Source organism: Oryzias latipes, chromosome 6 (assembly GCF_002234675.1).
Source record: "Oryzias latipes chromosome 6, ASM223467v1".
In the NCBI taxonomy this organism is placed as follows: domain Eukaryota; kingdom Metazoa; phylum Chordata; class Actinopteri; order Beloniformes; family Adrianichthyidae; genus Oryzias; species Oryzias latipes.
Window position 1 is genome coordinate 26,702,415 of NC_019864.2, and position 27,355 is coordinate 26,729,769.

At 40.9% G+C, this 27,355-nt stretch overlaps 1 protein-coding gene across 2 annotated transcripts; it reads left to right on the forward strand.

Moving 5' to 3' along the window:
* On the forward strand, window positions 1-27,355 carry LOC105354260 (ankyrin repeat domain-containing protein SOWAHC-like). Of its 2 annotated transcripts, none has more exons than XM_023956003.1 (11): window positions 1-1,052; window positions 3,328-3,540; window positions 4,448-4,539; window positions 10,989-11,156; window positions 14,095-14,136; window positions 15,048-15,170; window positions 15,295-15,306; window positions 22,026-22,112; window positions 23,479-23,551; window positions 25,094-25,189; window positions 25,898-27,355. In XM_023956003.1, the coding sequence occupies exons 2-11, from the start codon at window positions 3,348-3,350 to the stop codon at window positions 26,044-26,046; spliced, it is 1,035 nt and encodes a 344-aa protein (XP_023811771.1). In that variant the 5' UTR covers window positions 1-1,052; window positions 3,328-3,347; the 3' UTR covers window positions 26,047-27,355. The 2 variants fall into 2 exon arrangements, with proteins under 2 accessions (XP_023811771.1, XP_023811772.1); XM_023956004.1 differs by lacking the exon at window positions 1-1,052 and adding an exon at window positions 1,858-3,194.

Here is a 27,355-nt window from a genome sequence, read left to right on the forward strand (position 1 = left end):
TATATATATATATATATATGCTGTAGGTTGTAGGAGGTTGGGTGTGCCGTAGCTCCAAATGTCAGATTTCTCTCTTAGCGGACGCTGCGGCTTGAAGAATTTGCCCCACCCCACCCAAAAAAAAAAAAAAAAAGTAACTTAAAGAGTTTAAGTCTCAGTGCCTCAGTGTGGGAAAGGAACACTACAATAATGTTGTTTACGACAGCAGGAGCAGCAGGAGTTCATTAGAAATTCACTTCTGAATTGTGTTTGGGACTGTTGACATGGAGCAACCTGCCCCCCCTTTCCCTCCCCATTGCTGAGAGTTCGGAGCAGGGGGCGTGTGACCAGCCCAGCATATTTTCTACAACATTTTTCAAACATTTTTGTTCATGTGCTTCCAATTCACAATAGCTTGAATACTAAGAAATACTCAGAATTCCAATTTCAAGCTTGATTTTCTTTATATTTGCCACAAGAACGTGTTAAAAACACAAAAAAAACAATTTTCATGAGCTTAGGTCTTTACGAGTGGCCCGACACAGATGTCCTGATGGCAACAGAAGTTGAGATGGTACCAGACCGAATCTGTTTCTATAATTTTGACGAGGCAAAGCGAAATGACTAACAGGAGAAACAGGTGATTGGAAACGTATAACCCAAAATGAGCAAATAATATTAATGCATTTCAGTTTGTCCTTACTCGTAAGGTGCTTTTTTTTATGGTTTAGCTGCTTTTTAAAATCTTTGTGACTTTTTATGATGAGCTAAAAATCTATTCTGAAGACATGAATGTTGCCGTCTGATGATGCAGCAGAAACCTACCTGCAGAACTTTCAAAGTAAAGTTACCTGCAGTGAGATGATCAGACCAGGGAGCAAAGCTCTTGCTCTTAATCTGATTTGTACTTCCTATAATTAGCAGAGCAGGAGCTTTTCCTCCCAGCAGGAAGGAGCTCCTTTTTTCTGTCAACGAGCTTCCTGAGGCTGTGAGGTGTTCAGGGTGAAGCCAACAGGTGGGCCTCCTTTTGGTGCATTTGAAGACGTGGGGTTCCTGGACTTCCATCTCTGCAGGTAAGAAAGCAACAGATCAAATTAAACTACATAAAATTGAAACATAAAAAAAAAATCAAAATAAAATGTTAAAACTATGAAACCCCATCAAAAAAAGAAAAAAAACGGACATAATTTGAGAAATCACTAATTAGATGATGACGTTTGTCCATCATTTCAACCCAAAGTTATTTGGCAGGAAGTGATACTGAATATGCTCTGTACAAATCATAAAACGTTTATTATATGTTAATGCAATAACACATATTAACATATGAATCAATTGATTATAAAAAAAAGTGGCTATTTGGCCAATTATCCAATCATCAATGTCCCATAGTACCTTTTCCAGTTTGTAATTAAGCTTCATTTGTTAACATTTCATTTTTGTTTCATGGAAATAACTTTTGTTCCTTTTTATTTTGTTTCATTTTTTTTGTTTTTCTTTTGATTTCTAAAATGGAATGTTGTTTTTTTATTATTGGTTTTGCTTTTCTAATTGTCGTTAATATCTTTATGTTTTCACTTCGAGAAATTTGTTTGTGATTTGCCCTTCAGTGTCTCCGTAACAAATCCATTAACAATTTTTTTAAAAGCCACCCAAAAAACTTTTTTCTGCTCCATCAGTCATCTAGCCTTGAAAAAAAAAAAAATATATATATATATATATATATATATATATATATATATATATATTTTAAACTTATTTGCTAAGTTTCCTGTTAGCCTTCATTGACCAAAACATTTTTATTGCATGTTTGTGTTCCTAATAAGTGTGCTTCGTTTTTTGTTATGGACTGTGTTTGTTCATTTTAACCCGCTTTGATTAGGATGCATGAAGTTCTCAGTTTTTGACTCTATTTTGTCTTTTTATTTAATGTAGTAATTTTTTTTTTTATGGACTAAATTGACTAAAGTTAGTTATGGCTCCTCCAAATATGCTTACTTTTAATTTATGTTTTGTTTCTAAGAAAACTACAAAGACAGTAAATTAATTGTAAATTCTGAGACAGTCATAAGTTAAGGGACTACTTTTGAATAAGAAAAATGAATATTTCGTAGTGTACTGTTTGTACAGATGTAAAGTACATTATAATAATCTGACTAAATGAGTCGAAATTTTGAGAACATAAGAAAATAAAAATAAAAAGACTTTTTCCAGAAGATGAAGTTTTTTGAATCTTGTGACAAATTTGCTATCAAACCCAAAGTTTTATGTCAAATTTAAGATGGACAGCCAGTTTAAGAAAATGGGCTATGAACCCCAAAGTCCGCGTTGGATCCTCACTACGTGACTGCAGTTTCAAATACAATGCATGGTCCAGTGAAACACGAGTCATGAAGGCTGCTCTTGAGCTAAAAGGAGGAAAGAGTGCTGCAGAATAATAAAGGCCTCTTCTTGTTCTTCTCTGCAGCCTTCATAAACACTTTGCAGAGGTGAACGCAGCTCTTTTATTCTCATTTTCTGGACTCTTTCATCCTCTCTGGGTGCAGAGGGCAGAAAGGACTCTGAGGTCCACGTTTATGAAATCAAAAAGTTCTGTTTGCAATTTACACAGACAGGGCTGAACATTCAAAGAAATGTGCATCCCTGCTGCAGCCCCCACACTCTCTGTGGGACATGAAAGGAGCACTCATTTACACCCCCACCTCACCCTCTCCTGCCTGCAGGGCAAATGTGCAGAGGTTACTTAACAACAGTGTGTTTAATTAATTGGAAAACACATTTTTCTTAATGGTTATTATTCAGACATGAAATGATCTCTTTGTTCCCGGCGCTCAGACATAATTACCCCCCTTGGGACCCCTCTGAGAAGGAAGAGACAGCTTCAGATGAAGCTGCTGCTGTTTGGATCTCTGTACCTTCTCTCATCTGCAGAGGATGCAAGAAAAAAACCTAGGAGAAGATGCAACAAGTCCAGAACGTACCTAATCCCCCTCCAGCAGCAGAAGATCCAAGATGGAGTTAGAGCAGACACAGCCCCTCAGCTGTCCTTCAGCTGATCCACATCTGAGCTGCTGCGGTCCAGATCAGAGTGACATGGCTGGACATTAACCCTGCAGTTTTTTTTCCAGAGGTGCAATGAATGCAGCATGGAGTGGCTGCTGTCATGTCACAGAAACTGTATATCTGATTGTTTTTGGACTCAAACAAAGGTTCAGGTATCTGCACATATGAATAGTACTTTATTGATCTTCTGTTAATGTTTGAAACCCTTTTGCTGTTCATTATCAAGTACTCGGTTTCTATTTTTACCTGAAGTTTCTTTTGTTATTCTTTTCTTTTCACATACAGTATTTATTTGCTGATCGAGGATGGACGGTTCTCCTCAGCAGACCTTAGTGAACAAGCAGCTCCAGGCCCCGTCAAACCAGAGTCTAGACGTGCAGGTCCATCTGAAAGATCCAAATCCAGAGGATCATAATGGGCGAAGAGGACAGATGTCATCTCAATGTCTGGTCCAAGATCTGGATCAAGAGGAGCAGATCCAGGACTCTGTGGACAGAGGTGAGTGGATGTTCTTCTGAACCAATTTTTAGTTCATTTATGCTTCATAAAACCAACCCTGACAACCTCCTGGGGGTTTTCAACACTTTAGGTTTGAGATGTGATTTCTGGGTGCAGAGGTATAGCGGTCAACCTCTGATTAGAAGACAGCAGGTTGAGTTCCCACCCATGTGCCAAAGTGTCCTTGGGCAACACACTGAACCCCACATGGATCCTGGTGGTTATAGCCAGTATTCAACATCAGTGTGTAAATGTGTGCGTGGCTAAATGAAACTGTGACTGTAAAGCGTTGTTCCTTCTGAAAAGGTGGAAAAGCACTATAAAAGCACACTCCATTTACCACCTATAAACAGTCTTCATTTAAATACAGTTTCAGAATTTAAACACCACAAATGATCAATGCTTTCAGTTTAGTGGATACTAACAGAAGCACATAACTTGAGTTAAATTCACCTTCACAGAAGAAATAAGGATCTCTCTAAATCTGGTCAAAACAGTTCAGATCTGTTAGAAAAAGACACACTTTCGGACAGGAAGTGTTGGTTCAAGTGAGATCACTTCTAAAGGCCTCATGCTCATGCAGCGACGCCATCAGGACTACAGAAATGAGGAGCAGCAGAGGTGGAGCATGGAGCTGTGGATTCAGAGGTTATCACAGTCGTTGGTGGTTTGATCAGGATAGCCTGAAAAAAAAACACATTTAAGAAGAGCTTTTCCTTACTGACCAACGGTAATTAACATTTGCAGACTTTAAAATGCTCACTTTAAAATCAGCACCACGTTTCACTGCGGGCTCAGTGGCTCCCCCTGCATTTTTCACAGCTCGCCTTCCTCTTCCTTTGCTATTTTGACAGAAAAATGTTTTTTTTATTCACCTCCCTTGAACTTTACACACCTCCTCTCTCAGGGTCCAACCTGAACTCTTGTGCAACCAATCAGAGAGAAGCTGAGGAGTCGGGAGGTGGGTTCCCGGCACTGGTCGTCACTGAGCCAGAGGAGGTGAGTCCAGCCACGACAGGCATGATGGGAAGTTAATGCCAAAAAAAGGGACATCATTTTGACTTCCTGTTTGAAGCTGGTTTTAAAATCAAAGAAACTAGAGCCAGGACAGTTCACTAAATATCCACTAGAGGCCTGGAGAGCAAACTAGTCTGTCTTTAGGACAGAAATAAGAAACTGATCTGCTCTGAGCAACTCTCAGAATAATCAGCTCACTTCCTCAGCAGCTGTTCCCAGTTAAATAGCTTTTTAAATTATCCTACCTTGATGTTTGCATTTATGCTACATTTTCTTTGTTCTTGTCTTTTTCATAACATTCTAAGTCTTTTTTTTCCCTCTGCTGTCATTTGCTATGGTGACAAACAAATTTCCCACGTGTGGGATCAATAAAGTATTTCTGATTCTGATTCTGATTAAAAGGGTAACGGCCCCACTTTTACGCCTTTTTAAAGAGCCACTCCGATCGTCCTTTGATCTATTTTCAAAGTGTTCCCAAATGTCTTTTAATTATTATTTTGCAATGTTTTCAAAACCCTGTGTCATTTTCAGGGACATAGTTTCTGCAGAGTAGTATTTCATTATAATTTCGCCTCTGAGTTGTGGGTGGGACTGTTGGAATGAACCCACCCCCCCTTCACATCACCCATGACTGAGAGCTATTCATTTACACGCTCTCCTGCTAGCTTCCAGACATTCTGGAACTATCCAGCCATCCAGATGGGAGCCAGATATTTGTCTATTGATCTTTTTCAAACTGGATTTTTTCCGTCTGCTTCTAATTCACACTGATTTAATTGAAGAAATACTCAGAAATGCAATTTTAAAAGACTTATACGATGCTATTCATAAGCCTTTTTGTATTACGTCAACCTAGAGTCAGTCCCAGCAGTGTGTCTGCGTCTCGTCCACGAAAACAAACATAATTTTGCAAAGATGTATGTGCAAATTGTGCATAAAAAAGGAAAGCCGGTCACCACTAGCTGCGCTGAGAAAGAGTGTGTATGTTAGCCTGGGGGAGCTGCTGGCAGCACAGGCTCTTCCTGGAAGAGGCTGTTCTCACTGGTCTACATCACAATTTGAGACCCCGCACGTATTTGTGGGTTGAGAGGTGCTGGTACTCAGAGTGCAGGTTTTCAGTGGAATACTCAGAAATGCATGAGGGTTTCCTTTCGTGAGGAATGTGCATTATAATTAACCTAAAAGCTCAAATGCTTGATTTTGCATGATATAGACCCTTTGAGTTTCTTTTCTCTATACATTTCCTCCATCATCAGAAAGATGCAACTAGAACATGTTAAAAACACAATTTTTTATTGGAGTGGGTCTTTAGCATTAGTTTGTGATCAACTAATGAGCGGCCTTAGAGCAACAGATGAAAGGGATTTAAGTTTCTGCTCTGGATTTTGTGAGCACATGTTTGAGACTCCGCCCCTGTGGCTGTTCACCGCGCTGTATTTTAGCTTTAGGTTGGAGTTAGACCAGTGAAAGAGCTTCTCATCATCAGTTTTGAAGGCTTTTAAAGTCCCTCTATAGCTACTTTCTTATCTTCTCACTGTAACTGACCTCCTTTTCTGGTCATGAACTGGTTCTTTTCTCAGTTTTTTTGTCTAGCGTAACCATATCTCTGTTCATCATTGGTTTCCTTCCATAGTATTTGTATGTCAAAAAGAAGTGACTTTAGAATGAAAGACTCGGCTGATCTCTGTTGTGCAGGTCTGTTTCTGAAAGGGTCAGTGGATTTCACCGCGTCCTACAGCATCAAATCTACTGAAAGGGTCAGTAGATTTGATGCTGTAGGACGCGGTGAAAACCCTCCTGCAGTAGTTGCTGCTGAATGCACTTCAGGGGAAGGAGGAGGTGGGGCACTTGCAGGTGTGAGTCTGTGATGGGCGTGCTTGCTCGCTGGGCTGAAGCAGCTCCAAATGAACGTCCTCTGCACCTCTTCAGCACTGTGAGTTTTGAAGATACTGATATCATGCATGAAGCTGTTTTGCCCTCAGAAGAATTCAAATCAAGCCGTCCTCAGATGGTGATACGGGAACTAATATGAATGCAAATAGGATTAGGCTCCTCTGTTCATGTGTGCTGAGTGGGGAATGAGTTAGGGAGGGGTGCTGCGGGGGCCCCTCATCAGGGTTAACCCTCCGTCTTCAGTTGGAGCAAGCCTTTACTGTTCTGCTGCTGCCAGCTTTGCAGAGCTGAGACCTGCAGATAATCAGAGTTCGTCACAAGTTTATGGCACTTTTATGCGTCTGAAAGTAAACAATGAGAGATGACGGACCATCCGTCCTGAAAGATGCCAGGACGACTGGAGGCAGCACGGTTTGTGATCTTTGTGGGGTTCCTGCAGGACCATCCTCATCACATGCTAACAAGAGACTTACAGACAGATGTGTCGGCTGCCTCTGTGGCCCCATCAAAATCAGAATGTTGTGGTCATGCCAACCCTGTTGATGACTCCACTTCCTGTTTGCGGTGTTTGGTTTGTTTGGTAGCATTGGTCCAGAGTCCTGCAGCTGCTCTCACAGCACATGTCTGAGCTGTTGCCCTTTAACTTACAAACTTCACAAAAGCTTATCCTATAATTCATAAAGTCCAACACAAAGCATTTTGATAGTTTGAAATGTTCTTTATTGCCAAGGAAGCTGCATGTCCTCTTGGTGGAGACACAGCAGACCAGCCTCCATCCATACAGCTTCATTGTTCCCCATTGAAGCTACGGAACACTAGATGGCAGCACAGATACCTTCTACTCTTTGGAAATGTAGGTCAAGTGTTATAGTCTGTTGTGATTTTACTCTTTGAAAATTCATGCCGTTGTGAGGCTTTCTAAACCTAACAATAGAAGGTCGGTTAAAGTTCTCATTTATTCAGGTGAAGTTGTCTTGAAGTTGGATTTCCGTTTTTTCCTGTAACGTTTCACCTCTCATCCAAGTGGCTTCATCAGTCGGGATGGTCGTGGGTTCAAGTCCCATTTATATACTCCAGTTTATTTTTATAACGACTTATATCAGTCACCTCTGAGCCTAGAGTGAAGAAGTTAGGTGTCATCCAAGACAGTTTTCTATCTTTTAACTCCCACATCAGCAACATCACCCAATCAACATCCTTTCACCTCCATAACAGCAACCGTCTCAGTCCGTCCCCCACACAAATTTGTATTTTGTGCCAATATTTTGTGGTCACAAAGTAGTACTTTTTGGGCACATATTGGGATTTTATTGGCATATTGGCAATTTCTTTGTACTGTTGTACCAAGTGTGACTGTACAATGACAATAAAGCTTTGTCTTATCTTATCTTATCTTATCTTATCTTATCTTATCTTATCTTATCTTATCTTATCTTATCTTGTCTTATCTTATCTTATCTTTATGGGCACAAATTAGTATTTTGATAGCACAAATTGGTACTCTGTGGACACATACTGGCAGTTGGAACTGATGATACTAAAATGCAAATTTATGGTCACAAAATGCTAATTTGTTACCACATACCATTTTAGGGAACAAAACAAACGTCTTGAATGTCAAGTCCAGGGCTTCTCAGGAAACAGATTATAGGACACCAATATATTTGCAACACAAAGCACAATTGTGGTCATTCCCTTTTTATTATTTGGGACTGCTATGTTTGAGTTTCCTGGTTCAGCTCCAGGAAGACTTTTGGTTAAATCTAATAACAACTCTAAGACTGTATGAGGATACGAAGCCTGACCTAACGAGTGTGTTGCCCCAGTCTTCAGTCTAGTTTAAAGGTCCCTCCTTCTTCATAAGAGAGTTAAATATGTGTTCTCGTGCTTCTTGTCTCAGAGAGGGGATCTTTGTTCTGTCAGTTGTTTGTTTTATTGACGTGGGATCTGAGGCCTCCTGACAGCAGCTTCTCTCCACTGACAGACCAACTCTTAACACGACGGTATCAACCATCAAATCAAGGTGTATCTTCACCTGCTGTCAGCAGCTCAGAGCCTCCTTGCTGCTGTCATTGCGGCCCACCCAGCTCCCTTTTATCCACAGAGGAGTCATTCACTTTGACGTCTGCAAACACAAGGAGGCTCAACTCTGTCTTCACCTTCATCTTCTGACGGGTTTATACATTTTGCTAAGAACCCCGAACCGCTTGGTGTCACTGGGTTTCATTTCATGCACCGGAGGCTGCTCACCAGTGATCCACAGGACCGACCCCCACCATCATCCCAACCTCAGTCTCATGTCTCCTTGAAGAAACTGAGGAACCGTTCACCACAAAAACACCTCAAAGCAAGGCCTCTCTGTGATTCAGCCTGGACTGAAACTTGCGATTGAAGAACAAACTGCTGTCAAGGCTGTTTACAGCGACCGTCACGCAATTCTGGAAATAATTAGCCGAGATGACAATGATAGCTGTGACGTGTTTTATCAGTGTTGCAGAGGGATAATAAGCCCTCCTGGGACTGCACTTAAAGGACCGTCACAGCTCTGTGAGGAGTCTGCTGCTGTCTGTCGTCAGCTGAAATCAGTAATTGTTCCAAACAGGCCCGTTTGAAGGAGAAACTTTTCACCCGCCTCCTTTCATTTACGGCTCCACAAAACCTCGCTTAGACATTTAGTTAAGCTGGAACTCTCTAATGTGCTAATCTGGATCCTGTCTGAGAAACGCGTCTGAAAATCGGGAATGATCCCTGTTGTTGTGTCCAGCTTTTCCCGCCATGGCGTGGTGCAGCAGACAGGCCACCTCTGCACATCAGCTCCACCACATTCATGGGAAGGTCCTAGACATCAGACCAGATCAGTTTCAGATGAGTTTTCTTCCCTTCACCTGCTTTTATTTGCAAATTAAATGATAACTCTGTGCTCAAAAAATGGAAACATTCAAATTCTTATTCTTCCAATGATGTTGTTCTCAGACACCTCTGCAGGTCCATGTTGTCTCTGAACTTCCTCTTAGATGCAATATTTGAAATGAATCCAGCTTAACTGATGAAACGCAAGAACAAGAAACAACCAACATCATTTGTTTTATCAACATTTAATTTAAATGAAATTATTGCAAACGTTTTTCTTTATCAAGTAACACTATCGTTATTTAGTAGCCACTCTGATCCTCTTTTGCTCTAGTTAAAAAGTGTTCCAGTGGTCTTTTAATTATGATGATGCAGTTTTAGCAGTTTTCTAGGAGCGGCAGTAGTTCATTAGAAATTTGCCCGAGTTGTGGGCAGAACTGTTGGCGTGGAGCAACCCCGCCTCTTTTCAATGTTGCTGAAAGCTTAGAGCAAGGAGCTTGTGGCCCGCCCAGCAAAAAAAAAAAAAAAAGGATTTTTTTCCCCCCGATAGTAATAATACAACTACTACTACTAATAACAATAATTGTGAATAATAATTTGTCCTAATGAAGGCATGAAAATACTTAACAAGATTGGACCAAGCACAGAGCCCTGAGGGTCACCACGGCTGACTCCACTGTGTGAGGAACTCCCATCATTTTCATGAACAAACAAACTGAAACCAGAATAATGCTCTTCCTAAAATATCAATGCTAAATTTCAGTCTTTTGTATTAAAAAATCAACAGCGCTGAATTCTAAAATAAAAGTTTGAGGCCACGAGTAGATCCTTGGTAACAGATCCGCGTTCTTGAAACCCCTTGAAGAGGACAAAACTGCTCATGTACATTAAGTCATCCACAATCTCAGGTGCACCTCAGAAAAAGACAAGCACTTTGTTAAAAGTCAGTTTGCATCACAGCTGCACCCGATATTACTTCCTGTTAAGGTTGTGTGTCTTTTCCCGTCCCATGATTTGACACACATCTCCATACATGGTCCACAGATCGATACATGAAAGATTTTTAAAACGTTGTGGCCTTACAATACAGTCCAATTCTTTAACCTAAATGTATTCAATCTAGATATTTATTGTCAATTTTTTAAAACTATAAATGAAAATGCCTTTTAACACAGAAACTCATTTTCTTCTTAAACGTACCTTTTATTTTAAGCAACAAAACAAAAACTCTTTGATATCCCTGCTTCAAACATAAAAAAACTGGCATTTTGGGCCTTTTAGACTGGTTTGTTCTTTGTGGTAAAAGAGGGTGTGGTGATTCAATTTATTCAGGTATTGTTTGCAGAGTTGTGACAAAAAGGTTTTAATATAAATGTAGTGCACACAACACGCATCCCTCACTGTGGTTCACCTTCACCCAATTGGAACTGACCCGCCTTGTTAGAAGCAAGCGTGTGATTGGACCTCTTTTTGTTTGCATCATATGTACATAAAAAGACAAAGACAGTAGAGATGCAACAAAAAGACAAACTGACTGTTCATATCTGGGGTTTTTCATTTAATACTTGTGTTCCTCTCATAACTAAATCAATTTTTTATACGTATCCACATCTTTTACATCCCTACTTCCTGTGTCTCTTGGAGAATCCCGTGAAGCTTTAAACGTCAACACCTGCTTTGTGTTTCAGTCCCTTGGAGCTGCGCCTGCTGCTGCAGCAGCTTCTCGGAAAACTCACAGACCTGCAGACCTGGTCATCAGCTCCACCAGCTTTGGCTGTGATGGAGCCGACATGAACTGCTTTGACCTGCTGTCTCCCAGGAGCGACTCCTTCTCTGTGACCAGCGACTCCAGGAGGGTGAGCAGAGGAAAAGTGGCTCGTCTGCTGGTGCTCCTGTCCACATCACAGTGTGCAGACTAAGTGAACTCTCCTCAGGCTTGAACTCCACCTCCTCTCACACTTCCCAGCTTGCAAACAAAAGATGATGTTTAATCTGCCAGGTTCTTTTCCAGTTGCTCAGATGAGAACGTTCCTGCAGGGAAGAGAAAACTCACAGCCTTTGGTCAAAACCTGCTTCTAAAATTACGTTTTATAAAGTTTCTGAGTTGAGATCTTTAAAGTCCCACTCCAATCATCTTTTAATCTATTTTCAAAGCGAACCCAGTGGTCTTTTTATGATGATTACGCCATTTTTAGCCAAAATTGTAAAAATCTGTCATTTTCTAGGACATAGTTTCTGCAGAGCGGCAGTAATTTATTAAGAAATCCGCCTCTGAGTTGTGAGCAAGACTGTTGGCTTGGAGTAAGCCGGCCCCCATTTCCCATCATTCATCTGTTTACACTCACTCCTGCTGGCTTACAGCCCCTCACACCCCCACCTAACGTTAGCAGTGAAACAAAAACAGTGAACTATGTTGGAGCTAAAAGTTCTGATCCAGATGCCAGCTCAGACAAAAACAAAGAGGTATATCGATTTAATTGTTTACAAGTGAATGCATCAGAACTGAATGGCATTGCAAACTGCATTTTTTGTTTGCTAATGATTCACAACAATTTAAAGAAAGAACTCAATTTCCTTAATATATGTCCTCCAACGTCAGAAAAATGTCTAAAGAACATGTAAAAAACACCAAAAATTGCCACATCAGAGTGGGCCTTCAGAGAATTTAGTGATGAAGAGTCACCAACTCTTCATCACTAATGCAGTAACTGCTGTCTTTAAAGGCGTACAGGTTCAATGTTGTTTGTACAATAAAATGGCAACACATGCTTTTTCAAAAAATGTGTTTTTTTCCCATTAAGTTTTATTATTTTTAAATTCATTTTAAATTTGCTTGTTTGTTTATGTAATAATGAAAAATGCCACTATGGGATTTTTAAGATTCTTTTTTTTAGGATTTTTTCTTTACATTTTTATGTTCTATTAGACTGCTTTATTTAATTTATTTTACATAAAGAGGCAAAAAAAATCTGAAAGATAAGTCTTATGAACAAAAAATGACACATTGAATGTTAATGACAAGCGTGCATCTAAAATTGACATCTAAAATTTAGAAAGATCAGAGTGAATCTGGGCATGAGGCGTTCGGGTGTTGAAAAAAAACTGTGAATTCTGTCCGTCTTTCATTTAACAGTTTTTGTGATAGAGAAAGAAATAAAGTGATGGGAAGATTTTTAAAAGGTAGAAAAAAGAGCTTCTTTGGAACTCTCAGAGCATTTGGACACAAAAGATCCAAGTGGCTCCTGACTGCTCCTGATTTTATCAGAACATGAGCTAAAATTTAAATGGCTGGGCTGCTTACGCTGGTCCAAACGGGTCACTGTTCTGATGAAATTCATCACCTCAGAGGATGCAGACATTCACCAACTTTGTTATGGGATTCATTAATCCTGGCCCGGCTGGGTGAAGCTGAGACTTCAGAACAAAAGAGCTACACTTTGTTCAGATTAAGCTCAATGCTTCACCTCCATCATCACACAGAAATGCCCCCTGTATGGAGGGAGAGGTGGTGGTGGTGGTGTGTTGGGGGGGGGGGGGGGGACACGGTGCTATTAAATGAGGCTATGCTGTGATCATATTTCCCTCAACCTCTGCTGACCCCTGAGGGCCTCAACTATCGAGGGCCACGCTGCAGAACAGAAGGCGCCGCCTGCTCCAAAATGTTATTTTTTCACATGGAACAATGAGGCGGGGGCGGCAATAAATGAGGTGGCAGATTACACGAGGCCGAGCTCGCCGCCGACAGCCCGCTGTCTTGTCCTGAACGCAAAGAAGGTCATTAAAGGCAGATCTGTGTGTAAGAGGTTCTGAATGCTTCCGCTGATGAGAACCGGGTCGTCGCAAAGATCAATTAATATGTTAATGAGAAGAAGAGCTGCAGCCCCGATAACAGCTTTCTCCAGCTGGAGCTCAGAGGTCTACCGTGGGGGGACGGGAGAACGCGTCGAGAACCCCTTTTTTCCCCCTTAAAATGAGTGCTCAGGAACCCACAGATTCTGGATCTCACTCAGTCACCTTGTTGAATCCATGTTGAATCTAATTGAGGAAGATGAAGGACATGGACGCAGTTTTTTTTCTTTTAGAATGAGCTGCCACTCGTTACCCACAATCCTTCCTTTACTTTCCTCTTGATGTGTGTTCATTAACAGGCAAGAACTAACAAGAAGTGAAACAGAAACACTAACAAGGAAAGAAGAAACATAAAAAGTGTTACAATCAAAATAAAAAACTAATAAACCAAGTTCTGAGCTCAAATTGAAACTTACTTCATAGGGATTTTTTAAAGATTGGACCCACAGAGGATCTGTGCACATGTGCAACCATTTGGAGTTCAATGATCAAGCATTCCTTGGTTTATTATAGGTGAGATGGTGAATGATGCTCACCAAAATGGCTCAGTTTTTGTCAAACTTTGATAAAAGAACCGTCATGGAAATGTCATCCATCACATCTGGAGACATGAAGAGCTGTAGCTCAGAGCAGAAACACAAATCATGAAATACCAACAATCAAATAAACAAATAAAGATGCTCAAAATTCAACAACATCTTAAATAAGAATAATCCTGATTTTTAAAGTTTGTCACCAAATGTGTAATAAATTTCTTGTCAATTGTGAGGTTTAAACTTGTGCAATCTTCATTTTTTCAGCATATGAAAATAAACAGGATCATCAGGATCATCAAAAGTAAAATTGCAGTAAATCACATTGAGAATATCTCTTTTATTAGATGACAAATTTGCATTTAGTAAAAAGAAAAAAAAAGGACTAAAACTGAGCTGTGCTCTTCTGCAGAGTGAAGACGACACAAGCAGCGTGGCGGCCTCATCTGTCATGGTGAGTTCAAGCACACACAGAAACACAAGCAGAAACTTATACAACAAAGTGGACTAAAACCCACTTTAACCAGGAGGATTTTTAATTTATACTGGTGCAACTTTTAGGGAAGTGTTCTTTTTGTATGTTAGTGTTTTGCTGTGATGTTTGTTTTTATGTTATAGTAAAATTAACCTACTGTACCTCAATCTAAATGGTATCTTCCAATAATATTCATTTTGAAATAATTTTTCTTAATAGTTTATGTCAATTTGATTAAGAACTTTCCTCAGACAGTTCAATCTGGTTGGATTTTAGGAACAAACATAAATTTATCAAATAATCTATAATTGTTACACCCCCACTTTAGAATGCTAGTGTCTAAAGGAAGTACTTTTTTGAACCTCACTACACTTCTATCTTCATCACGTTTCCTTTGGTCAGGTCTGGTCAGGTTTGTAAGTCAGATAAGTGAGGAAGACTGTTGCAGAGACTTCATCCTAACAGAAGGTTATGTACGGTACTTCTTCAGCTGCACCGTAAAAAATACATCAAGCCTTTTTGTGGTCTTTTTTTTTTTTTTTTTACAGCCGTAGAAACAAACTGATGCAGTGTTCACAGATTGTGCGTCTTGTTTGTGTGTCGTGTGCACATTTTGTCTTTGTGTTCCCGGGAAGCCTCGCTGTGCTGTCAGGCTGAAGGACGCCCCCCTTCTGTGCTTGTTCAGCCGGTGTAATTAACAGGCAGGTATCAGGTAAACAGGCAGAACGGCCCTGCAGGCTTCTGATTATAGACCTGAGGGGGGGGGGGCTACAGAACCCTGCTGGCCAGTAAACACAACTAATGTAATCATGACCCCATCTCTCTGGAGGACAGGAAGAGCAGAGTAAAAAGAGTCTGCAGAAACAGACAGGCTGTCCCCCCTCCCTCAGTCTCTGTTCCACAGGGTGCAGCTGGACCCTCTGGAGAAGGACTGGCTGAGGAGCTCAGCTCTGGGGAACACTGCTGCTCAGCGCCTCCTGCTCACTCAGGAGCCCAGCCTCATTCTAAAAAAGGTCCGTGTGAACTCACTTGACCAGAACCAGAACCTGGTTGAGACTTTCTGGGCTCTGGTAAAGTTTTGGATTTTAAATGCTGGGCTGCTTGTGATTTAAGTTTGTTGTTGTGTTCTTGCTGCAGGACTTCATCTCTGTGAGTAACACAGCTTGTTCGACCTTCACTCTGGTGCTTATAGGCTGGCGCCAGTGTTTGGCATCAGTGTGTGAACGGGTCTGTGACTGTAAAGCGCTTCGGGCCTTCGGGGAATGTAGAAAATCTCTATTCAAGTATACAACACTTACCATTCACACTGATGTTTGATCAGAGGTCAGAGGGTCAGCAGCTGATTCAAGGTCACAGATCAGAGGCTCACATCATGTCCATCTGTCAGATCTCACTGCTACTTCAGATGTTTATCGCTCTGAATGATCAATCTGATGCTCACCTCTGCAGCATCCAAACACTTCTCTGCTGTCCTTCTGGTCCTCCTGTGTTTTAGAAGAACAGCTGAACTGTGACAGCAAAACATTCACAAAAGAGAAAACATTTCGTCAATCTTCTTCAGGGATGTCAAACTCCAGGCTTCGTGGGCCGGCCTCCTGCTGGTTTCCAGAAATCTTGCCTTATCTTCTGCTGATTACCTGGATCAGGCATGTTTAGCCCACAAGGAGCTTCAACGGCAGCTTGGTTGGAAAACATGTAGGACACTGGGCCTACAGGCCTGGATTCTGACACCCCTGCTTTAGAATTTAGAGCTGCAGTGAGGAAGATGCTTCTGCGATTTCTTTTTCAAAAGAATCTGCGGTCCAGCAGGAAGATCCAGATCTTTGTGACAGAGAAAGAACGATGAGTAATCTGTTTTCACCCCCTTTGGTGGGCTTGGTCTCATTCTTTGATCTAATCCTGCCTTCACCTCTCACTCTGTATATGAGAAACTTTTTACCCTGGAAAACCCAAGGAGAATTATCTTCTGGGCTTTTTTTTGTTTGTTTCTTCCAATTTAGTAGCAACAATTATCAGTGACCAAAAAATAAAAAATAAAACCTGTGGCCAAATTTGACCCTGTGGGTTCACCAGGGTTAAAAGTCTTTGATTTGACAATATTCTACAGCAATGATAACAAAATTGTGATAATGTCACCAAACAATGGTCATAGAGTTACAATACAGCCCTGAAGGCTGTGGAGAAGTGAGCACTATGCTGGGCAGTTCAAGGGTTTGATCCCCACTTTGGTTACAGCTTACTGGCAGCGTTTTAAATTATCAAGAGCAATTCAACAGTTTTTTACATTATTTCAGTTTTTCCTGAACATGTTTGTAAATCTGTTGGTTGGACCTCTGTTATGCCAGAATCCATTTAAAGTTCCACTGACATGCATTTTAAAACGTTACAGTGGTCTTTTAATTATGATCATGCAGTTTTTAGCCACATTAAAAAGTACGAGCAATACTGGAGCAATCCAGCCATACAGCTTTGAGTCAGATCCAAGCTCGGACGAGGAAAACGAACGACGTACACGGATCTATTTGTCTGCAAGTGAATGCATCAGAATGAAGCAGAGCAGGGAGCGTGGTCCGTCCAGCATAGTTTCTGCGGAAAAAAAAACGATTTTTTAAAATCTTTTTCCGTCTGCTCCTGACTCTCAATGATTTGAATAAAGAAATACTCCGAAATCCAATTTCAAGCTTAATGTTCTTCATATTTCTTCAAAATTTTCTTCAAAAATTCCACAAGGGCCTGATAAAAACACAATTTTCATTGTAGTGGGTTTTTATATGGAAAAAAATATCTTTGTAAACCAAGGTGGACAAACAGATCTGGTCCCACCCATTTCTCCGCCCACAAAGAGAAGGTAACACGGAGGCGCTGATTCTTGTCTGACAGCTAAGTCGTCCTCTGTTTTTGCCTGCTGCTGAATGTGTCGCCATGGAAACCGTCTGACGACCATAGGGGGTAAGTTTTTCTGCTGTTATTGCCGTAACAGAGTCACACAACTGGACTCAACAGCAAGCTTTTAGCTCCCTGTTCTGAGCTATGATTCCCCCCCCCCCCCCCCCCCCCCCCCCGGGCTTCCATCATCAACACACTCCTGTAGGCGGCTGCTGCTGCTGGGGAGTCGACACTGTTGTGTAAATCATCCTCACTCCAAACACACTGACAGCCCCCATACAATGCTGCCCCCCCCCTTCCCTTATAAACACACAACATCTTGTCATTATGAATCTCAGGTTACTGTTAACAGTGTGTACATACTGGGAGGGGGTAACACCACAAATGAACAAAAAAAAGTCCCAAAACTGAGTTTTACTGGAAGGGAAGTGCATGTGTAGAAATGTGTGTTTGTGTATGAAGATACCCCCCCCCTCTGCACCTTGTCTCTGATTTGCCGGACATTATAAAGCATGCATGTTATGTGACGGCTGGGGGGGCCTGCAGGGCTCAGACAGCGGGGACGAGTAATGATATTGTAATTACATGGCAATTAATTTTGCAGAGCATGCTGAGCCTGGGGAAGGCCAAGCAATGATAGTTTTTTTGTTCTCTAAACTGATTTTATGGATGTTCTCCGACCATGAGGAACGCAAAGAAGCTCCACTCTCATTTCTGTTACACCAAAAGGGCAACGCAGGACTTCCTGTTTGAATCACGTTGAAATGACAAATTAAAGTCGGATCAGATCACCACAAATATTCTCCAAGTGGTTTGTTATAATCAAGTCAGTCTCCATTCACTCTGATGTAAAATGTTCTAATTTGTGTTTTTCCATTGACTGTATCAGATAACTGGACCGAGTGAGTGTGATGTAATGCTGTGTTTTTCAACCAGTGTGCCGTGGCACACTAGTGTGCCGTGAAAAATTGCCCTCATCAACTGATCTAGAAACATTTACCATCTCCAGGATATCAGCTCTTTGTTCATCCAAACAGGCCCTGATAAAACACTGAGTAGTTAGGAATATGAAAGATCGTAAAATACTTTTTTCTTTGTGTTTATTTGATTAAATCAAAGACATTTTGATAAGAATAACGGGACTGCGATTTAGCCATAGCGTTGGCTGTATTCGGAAAAGTCCCGCCCCTTTAACTGTCTCCACCAATCATTCTTGAAAGCTTAATCACATGTCATCAGTCTGACAAATCAGAAGTGGTTAAAGTCCTCACTTCCTTTTTCTGATTCTGCTCATAAAGTCTCTCAGTTCCAACAAAAATACCAGCTAAAGCTCTTATTCAACGGTGTAGCTTTCCACAGAATCCGGTGTCAGACCGTGGAAAAAATGAACAAAATAATGAAGCTCAGAGGCGCTAGTCTGTTTGCGTTCGGCGGCTGTCTGTTTGCGTTCGGCTACATCTCCCATGATGCATTGGGTTAAAGTGACAGCGTCTCAGCGCACAATGAGTCTTCCTTTGACATCTTGAAACCACAACGAACACACATCAAACAGTTTTTAAATCTTCTAACTTAACTTTTATTACATCTTTTAGAAAAAACAGCTGCAGCTTCCAGCTTTTTCTGCCTCAATCATCACAAAAATGCATGTGAAATTGCAGGGGGGGGGGGTTGGGCTGTAGATCAATACAGACTATGAGAGCACAGGAGGATTTTTTTTGGATGTTGGTGTGCTGCGGGATTTTTGACAAGACTAAAGTGTGCCGTGACTCAAAAAAGGTTGAAAAAACACTGATGTAATGGACAATGGTTTACTTCCTGCTCCAACAAAAGTCAATTGCTCGTTTTGCATTTTTTGGCAAAACGAGCTGAAAATTGTCAGTAAGCAGTGATTGCTTCTAGTCATCATTTTTATGGTAACCACTCTCACCAATCAGGATGCACCTTGTTGGAAGTCCACACCCCTACCACTTGAAAGCAGGCTCTTGAGACTCTGTTGGACCACCTACTTTCTTTGAGGCATCTGATTGGCCAGTTCATAACTTGAATACCTTGCGCTACAGAAAAAAAAAAAAAGGATTATCTGTAGAAGTCTTTAGGGTTTTGGGTTCTTGGAACCAGCTGATTCTTCCTATTTGGAACACCTGGGAGAGAGTCGCTCAGTCCAGTTCTCAGATACAGTCCATGGTTTTTTCATGTGGATTTCTGTAATTGTGTTTGTGAAGGTGTGTGTTTTCTGTGTGATACATTTGTTTTCTTCATCTGTTTAAATTGTTTGTGTTTGCCTGTCTGTGTGTTGGTGGACTCAGGTGGACCTCAGCAGGACAATCTTCACTTAGCACCTTCTAATGAAAACAGCGCCCCCCCTGCAGCCGTCAGTGCGTGTCAGTGTGGAAGTGACAGAATAAACTCTCATTAAGCATCCATGTGCGATGGCAGACTCCCCACATGCCACCTTTTTGCTACTTTTTGAGGAACATTGGAGGGAATTAGGAGGGCAGAAAACAATATTCACCTTGTTTGATCCACTTTATTTCACCAGCATGAGGGTAGGGGGGGGTCTAAACAACAGAGGAGGTGGGGGTGATGGAGAAAAGGGAGATCGCTCACTGTCGTTGTTGTTCAAGTTCTGCCTCAGAGGACACAGAGTTTTATGAATTTACAGAGTTTGCATTTGTCTTCAGAGAAACATGTGTGCATCCCTCAACCTGAAACGAGCATTTATATGTCTAACTACTATTATGACATCCTTCTGAGTTGGGAACAGAGTTTTTACTGCTTGCAGCATCTGTTTTATGGGTTCCTGATGAAAGAAAAAAAAAACTAAACTAAAACATCAAGGTGATGTCAGGGAAAATTTGGAATTTATCTTTAACAACAGCAATATTTATTTATATGCTTGTTTGTTTTTTAACAAAAGCAATAACTAGATATGTACCTTTATTATTAATACTATTATATATTTTTTTAGAAGTCACTGGGTTTTATTGAATAAGGCCAAAAAGGGGCATAATCTAGTGCTTTTGTTTGCTTGTCTCAAGTCCGGATAAATGGAGGGGGTCGTGTCATGAATGGCATCCAACACAAAACCAAACTAATTATGAAAATCACAAACAGAACATCTTGAACCGGATCGGTGGTTGCCTCGGTTACAACAACCACCAGTGGTGCGGTTGACCTATAGGAGGGTGGTGAAAATTTACTTTTTTTTTTCACTTTTTTCACTTTCACTTCAGTTCAGTTCAAAACCTATATAGGTTGACTTAAGCCAGGAAAAAGAAAGTTTAAACTTCGCTCTGTGTTGGTTTTGATTTGCTTTCATAAATTCTAACGTTGCGTTTCCTCCTCATCTTGCCCTCTTTGGATGGATCTAGTTTGTAAGTCCTGTGGTGCGCTCGCTGTGTTGTAGAATCTGCTGTGGTTCTGTGTAGTTCTGTAAAGGTGTGCTGGTCCATTCAGTTTAGAGCAGGCTTCAATCCCACAATGCACTGCACATTCCAGCTGACAGGAAGACATTCATACTGTGTCAAATTCCCTAAGAACTCCCCTGTTAGTGCACTATATAGGGCGTTCCACATTTTCTTGTAGTGTCCGAACCTGAAATTCCAAAATCCTGTGCTCTGGAAAATTCCCAGACGTCTCTGCAAAAAGAAAACAAACTAGACAAGAAGGAGGAACCTTCATTGAATTCCTGGATCCAGATTGTCAACAAATTATGTCAATTAAAGTGATGTCTGTAAATTCTGGAAAACGTTACCAGACTCAAGAAGAAAAGATGTATCACATATGTATATAATAATGTGAACAAAGATCTGGATCCTGTCTTGTCTGATTCTCAGCTCTTCATGGTTTTCCTGTGAGAGTTCTATGTTTATCCATTGAACTTAACTCCTTGACACTTGCATTTATTTCCAGGTATTAAAAAAAGCACTTGTGTTTATGCTTTTAAGTAGAAGCTAAATTGAGGTAATTTTGGAGCCCAAGTGCATATTTGCACCAATAGCCGTCAAGGGGTTTAATATCCCACATTACCATAACAACAATGAGATGCAGATGTCAATAATTTTGCTCATGGACAGTTTGATGGACAGGAACCTATCAATCTTTATGAGACTGTTCCACTCTAAGTTGAGCCTTAGCTGAGTTCCACTTTACAAACTCTGTCCATCAGAAAGACTTCATGTAGACACCAGACTCTGGAGAAGACGCAGTCCTTCCATGCTATAATAGGTCTTCCTCTGTGAACATTAGAGAGTGCCGAAGGTGCTCCAATTACCTGGATTAGGAGAAATGTGTTCCTCTAGAACTCTTCTGTGGTCATCCTCAGATATTGTGTCACTTAGCAGCTTCCTGACAAAAAAACATGTCTGTTTTCCTGCAGCTCTGTGGACACTGAATACCTCACGCCCTCATTTCAGCACATGAACAAACGCGATTAACAATCTGTTCTCCATCGACTGGGAGGCCCTGAGAGGGGTTATCCCTGAGTGGGGCTCTTCGGCATGAAATCCCACTGGGCTGAGTTAAAGCTCACACTCAGTTTGTGTGTCTGTCTGTAGCTCGCAGGCAAATCGGCTCGAGCTAATGAGTGTGACTTCGCTTCAAAGCAAGACTTTATTCAAATGAGATGCCCTCTCCCTCCAAAACAATACTTTAGCACAACTGTGGACAAAAACAGGGAACGTTGAATTAAAAAAAAAACATATCTGCCTATTTTGTTTTTCAATTCTCTTTTTTAAAGTTTTTTTGTGAGAACTTGTGATATTTTTAAATGGGCATTTAACCAATACAAATATGACACATTTCCTCTTTATTCATGTATTTGTGTTACATTTAATAAAAAGTAATTTAATATGAAATATTTCATTTTTTTCTCACATAGAATAGGGGGACTTAATTAGAAGTGGTCCGATTTAAAGTGTCAGCTCTCTGATTCTTACCTTGCCAAATGTTTGTTGTAAACCCAAGAATTGATATTTTTTCAGACGGCACTTCACTGGGCAGTCAAGCAGGGCCGCAAAGACGCCGTGGACATGATGCTTCACTCCGGCGCCGATGTTAACGTCAGATCGGTGGGTGAGCGTGTGTGTGTGTACACCTATGTTCCGCAAAAATACAAAGTTTTTAAAATATCTCAGCTTTTGTTGGTAAGAAAATCAAAAACAGAAGTCAAAGTATTACCTTTGACTTCCGGATTGAAGCTTGGTTTGAAACAATATAAACCAGGTCCAGTCTACTTATGCTGAATTTCTGTTAATGATTTACTCAATTATTGATTAAGTATATATTGACATAATTATTCTGCTTGGATTTGTTTTTTCAAAATATTTGAATAGAAGCTAAACAAATATTCATAGCTATTTCCTGCTGTTTTTTGAGGCAATCGGTGCGCTAGTCAGGATCCAGAAATCCACCTTGACTCATCTCATTTGGAATCACAACACAATACATCACCTAATAAATATAAATAAAAATAACCCTGGTGGAAATGCACTTCAAGTAACTTCCATGCAATCAACAGCAGATAAGGCAGCGATTCCGGAAAACTAGCATGAGGCGCGGGCCTCAAGGCCTGGTGTTTGGCAGCCCCGCACTAGAGGGGTTATGATACCACCAATTCAGTCCCCAACTCACTGCAATGTAAAACCATTTAACTATATGGCAGAAACAAAAGCACGGACCAAAATGTTCAAGAACGTCGTGAGCAAAACACCTCGTTCTGGTCGGTGAACCCTGACCTCTCCCTCTTTTCTCCTCTCCATCCTCCTCACCTAACTTCTCAATGGCAGCATGTAAGTCACCTTCCGAGCTGTTTCTGTGATCTCAGCTTCAGTTCGACCTCCACCACTGCTAATCACATCCTGCTTTTTTCTTCTCCTCAATCCCACGATGCCTCACTGAAGGGGGTGAGACCTGTTGGATGTTCTTCTACTCTGCACAGCATAAGGATATCAGAAACCTTAGTTTAGACTAAGGCTGTCTCTGAATTCCCTCACTACTTTGTGCACTAGCAAAAGTGTTCACCATTTTGTCGGGGTGTCTGAATCAACAATTCCCAAATGTAGTGTCCTGAAAATTACCCAGAAGTCTCTGTGAAAAGCCAGTGTCCAAAGATTGCTCAATAGATTGGCCATTAGAGAATACCATGGATTAGGCCAGTGCTTCCCAAATAGTGGGGCGATGCGAGGCCAGGGGGGGCGCGCAGTAGTAGCGGTTTTGGGCACAGGTCATCCTTAAAACAACTGTTTTTTTGCTTCCTTTTCCCAGCTTTTCTCCTCTAATGTTGTTCTCTCCTCCAGTCTTGTCCCCAAAGCCACCAGATCAGACTTTAACCTGTCTGTTTCCACTTTTTGAACTCTGTATTTGCTGTGATGCCCCTCCCGCTCTGTCAGTGAATGCTGCTGAGTGAGCAGATACGTCTGTCTTTGGTGATTTCAGGGTTACACGGCTCTTCATTTGGCCTCCATTCATGGACACGAAGACATGGTTCGAACCCTGATCAGCAGCTATAGTGAGTGGAGCCACTAAACGTCTAACTGTTGAGATGTTTGACACAAAGGAAGGGAAGTCAGCAAACATGGGTCAAATTCAGCAGCAGCTGGGATTGTTTGACCGCCTTTAAATTCCCACCATGAAACTCGTCACGCCCTGCCTGTGAAACGATACCAGTCCACCTGAAGGTCCTACATCACACACATACCTATGCCTAAGAAAACTCATTTTCAGCCAGCTATATATTGCTTTAATAAATGCATTTGACAGCATTTTGACATAAAACAGCCCCCCCTATAAACTAGTCAAATGTACTAAAATGTGAATCATTTTCTTTAAGTAAGCAAATCGGCCAAAGGGGATAAGAAAAATGGTCTTATCATGCAGAATTCTTATTTAAGAAAACAATTCTAGTCATCAAGACTTTTTTTTTCTAAAACTAAGATTATTTTTGCCAAAAAAAACTTGCTTAATTGGTACTTTTTTCTCGTAAGACATTCTTTTTATTAAAAACAAGTCTATTTGCTTTATTAAGATTTGGTGTTTGAAGGGGATTGGTTGTTAATGGAAAGTGCATCACAAATAAAATTACTGTTAACGTTATCATTTATTTTTCATAGCTCAAAAATGTTTTGAGTTAATCCCTAATCAGATTTATTTAAATATTATTTTGATAAATGTCATAAATCTGTGCAGGAGATTCTGAAAACATTCTGGACTACCAGCCAAGTTCAGTCTCCAAAAATCCAGATTGCGGATCTGAAGAAAATGGTCACTACAGACGGATGCTGGAGATAAAGATGAGCTCTCTTGAGTGTTACATTTTGAATTGTCCCGTGGAAAATGATTGATCTGAAATGTTTCTGCTGGGTGACCCATCATCTCAGCTGCCAATTCTTCCATTATGAACGAACATAAACATTTATAATAAAATATCACTGAAATGCAAATCAAGTCAAAACTTTATTTGTTTCATCTAACTTCTGGATGCATCAACATTCATCTCTGTTGTCAGAAAAACTGAATTTTTGCAGTCAGATCCTGCTGAGCTTCATAAAGCATCGTCCCGATATCAAATGAGACTTTGTGGGCTTTGAAACGGTCCTAAATCCTCTGTTCTGTTTGAAGGGTGACAAAAATGCAGGAGGAGAAGCTTAGCTTTGCTCTGCGGAGTTCCTCCAACTCAAACGCCTCCTGATCTGCTGGCAGCTGGAGGCGAAGGATTTGGTTTCCTGAGTGGTGATTTGGCTGCCAGCAGGTCTCCTCACTGCCATGGAGCTCAGTTTGGGTTTCTCTAGCGGGCGGCTTAAACCGGGTTTGAGGCAGGTGGGTAGGTGGGGGGGGTGGTAATCAACCCGTAATGCGGGTTGGTTACTTGCTGTAACAATTAGCTCCTCCACTTAGCCTCCTGCCTGCTCTGCTGGGACGCCAGCGTGAGCCGCATGAGTCCCACTGAACTTCCTGAACTAAAATTTGGAGTTTTTTCCGCAGGAAAGACTCAAGTGATGATCAGTGTGAAACGTGAGTGTCCTCCTGATGAGATCATTTATCCCTGCTTTAGATGCTAAGACTAACATTCGAGATTACCATGGCAAGATGGCCGTTCACTACTGGAAGGGTTCCAGTGACGTCTTTAACCAGCCCAACCTTCAGCCAGGTCAGTGCTGTTATTCTAAAAGTCCCGCCTCAAAGTTAAGGATCTTGTTAATAACAGATTTGTCTGCAGTAAAACTAAAAATTGTAGTAAACGTTTTATTTTAACTCCTAAAACTCTTAAAAGTCACCTTTTCCATTCTGATGTCTCTTTTTTATTCTAACTTCTGTTGAAATAATGTTATTTAATGAAAATATGTAACCACAAGTGTAAAAAGTTGCTTGTAGATAAGTTCAAATACTTTCAAACCTTCTAAAACATATATTTATATATAGCACCTTGTGACTTCTATCTGTGAAAGGTGTTATATGAATACAATTTACTTACTTACTTACTATTACGATTATAACTCATCACTAGTTGATGAATGTCCTTGATTGAAACTCCCAATAGCAGCAGAAGTCTGCTTATTTTTTTGTTTGATTGAATCCAAAAACGTGATTTATCTTCACCAAAGAAAATAATTAAGTTAAATCAATGTTAAACGGTTTATCTTTGCAGCCTAAATACTCTTTTTAGAGTGTAAATGAAAGCAGTTAGATAGAGTAACAGTCCGAACGTGAAGTTCTTCAACTTCACAAGCTGAATTTAAGTACAGTTTCATGTCACTTTAAGTCTCAGGATGTTTGCTTTTTTTTATGTAAACGTGTAGAGAGTTTCATCTTCTGTTGCTGATGTTGATGCATAGTTTTGATGCATTTCTCCTTGCAGATGGGAGTTTCTTCCAGGCTCGCCGCTTACAGCGATTTGCTCTTCCCTCTTTTCGGCTGTCGCGCTCTCGCAGTCACGGACAGCTTCACCTGGAGTTTAGGACTCTGCCTCAGACTGCATCACACGATGCACTGGACCTCCATGTGTAACGTCCACCATCCTGGTTGGCCCAAAGACGCCTGGTCATTAGCGATCACAGTCAACGATTATCCATGAGACTATAAAATGTCTGCCTAAAGTGGGATGACCACAGGCCACTGACTGGAATTCATGTCTCCCAACTTACAAATGACCAATTGGGCGGGACAATTTAAAGAAAGTTGTGTTAAGGCCACCCACCTGCCAATCAAACATGCATAAATTTGATTTCGATTTTAAGAAAAATTGCTCAATTTAATTTTTTTTACTCACGGGTTTACAATAGTTTTTGGTGGGTTTAAAATTTGACTTATTTGCGCTTAACGACAAATTACTCTCCAGTGGCCGTTTGAGGAACTGCATATTTAGTCCTTGATTTACATTGGGAAGCAGGCATTGCGGCTAGTTTGTGATTATGAAAAAAACAAACAAAAACTTTTTTGAACTGTGCAGGGAAATTCAAACTCAACTCTTAACGTGAGTTTCCCTAAAATTCACCGAAGCTACCTGATTCATTTCTTTTAGTCTTTTTTTTAATTTACTTCAAAGCAAAAACAAAAAAAATCCAATTTTGTCTGAAAAGCTGTCTCAGTGGTGTCCTTTTCTGCTGAGGTGGCGGTCCCTTCTAAATCTGAGCATGTGCTGATCCCAGCATGAATCACAGCGGGACTCCCCCTCACGCTGAACTCCTTCTGCTCAGAATAACTGCCTTTCAGGTTCCAGCTGAACAGAAACTTTTTGTTTAAGTTAGTTTTTGAAAGTGGCCCTGAATGACCCTCAATACACGAGCGTAGACCAGGGGTTTGCAAGCTTTAAAAGTCAAAGAGCCATCTGAGCTTCTTTCTTTACTTGATCCGCAAAGTCCAATTGTACCCTTTTGAAGGGCGGCAGTGGCTCAGGCGGTTGAGCGGGTCGGCCAATGATCGAAGGGTCGGCGGTTCGATCAACTAGGCAAGACACCTACAGCATTGCTCCACTGGTGTTAGGTAGACTGCCGGTATGCGCCTACTGGCATACTGGCAGCGACGCCTCTGTCAGTCTGCTGGGATTACATCGGTAGCTTACCATCACCTTGCGTGAATGGACACAATGTGAGCGCTTTGACGTCTGGAAAAGGGCAGATAAATCCAATCCATTATTATTATTTGTTCTTTACAGTGTAACTTTTATAATAAATATCAATTGTATGATTTTTGGCATAAGTAAAAACAAAAATATAAAGAAAAAATAGCATTTTTTTCCAAATGTGAAAATGTTTGTATTACTTTTGACTGAAGTTTGTGTGACTTCCTTTCAAAATAAAAGACATTCTGTGCCAAA

Bases quoted from the DNA above. Each gene is read 5' to 3' on its own strand.
- LOC105354260 (XM_023956003.1), top strand. From the start codon at position 3,348: ATGGACGGTTCTCCTCAGCAGACCTTAGTGAACAAGCAGCTCCAGGCC. The intron at 22,113-23,478 runs GTGGGTGAGCGT...TGGTGATTTCAG, and splicing joins CCGATGTTAACGTCAGATCG to GGTTACACGGCTCTTCATTT. The intron at 25,190-25,897 runs GTCAGTGCTGTT...TTCTCCTTGCAG, and splicing joins CCAGCCCAACCTTCAGCCAG to ATGGGAGTTTCTTCCAGGCT.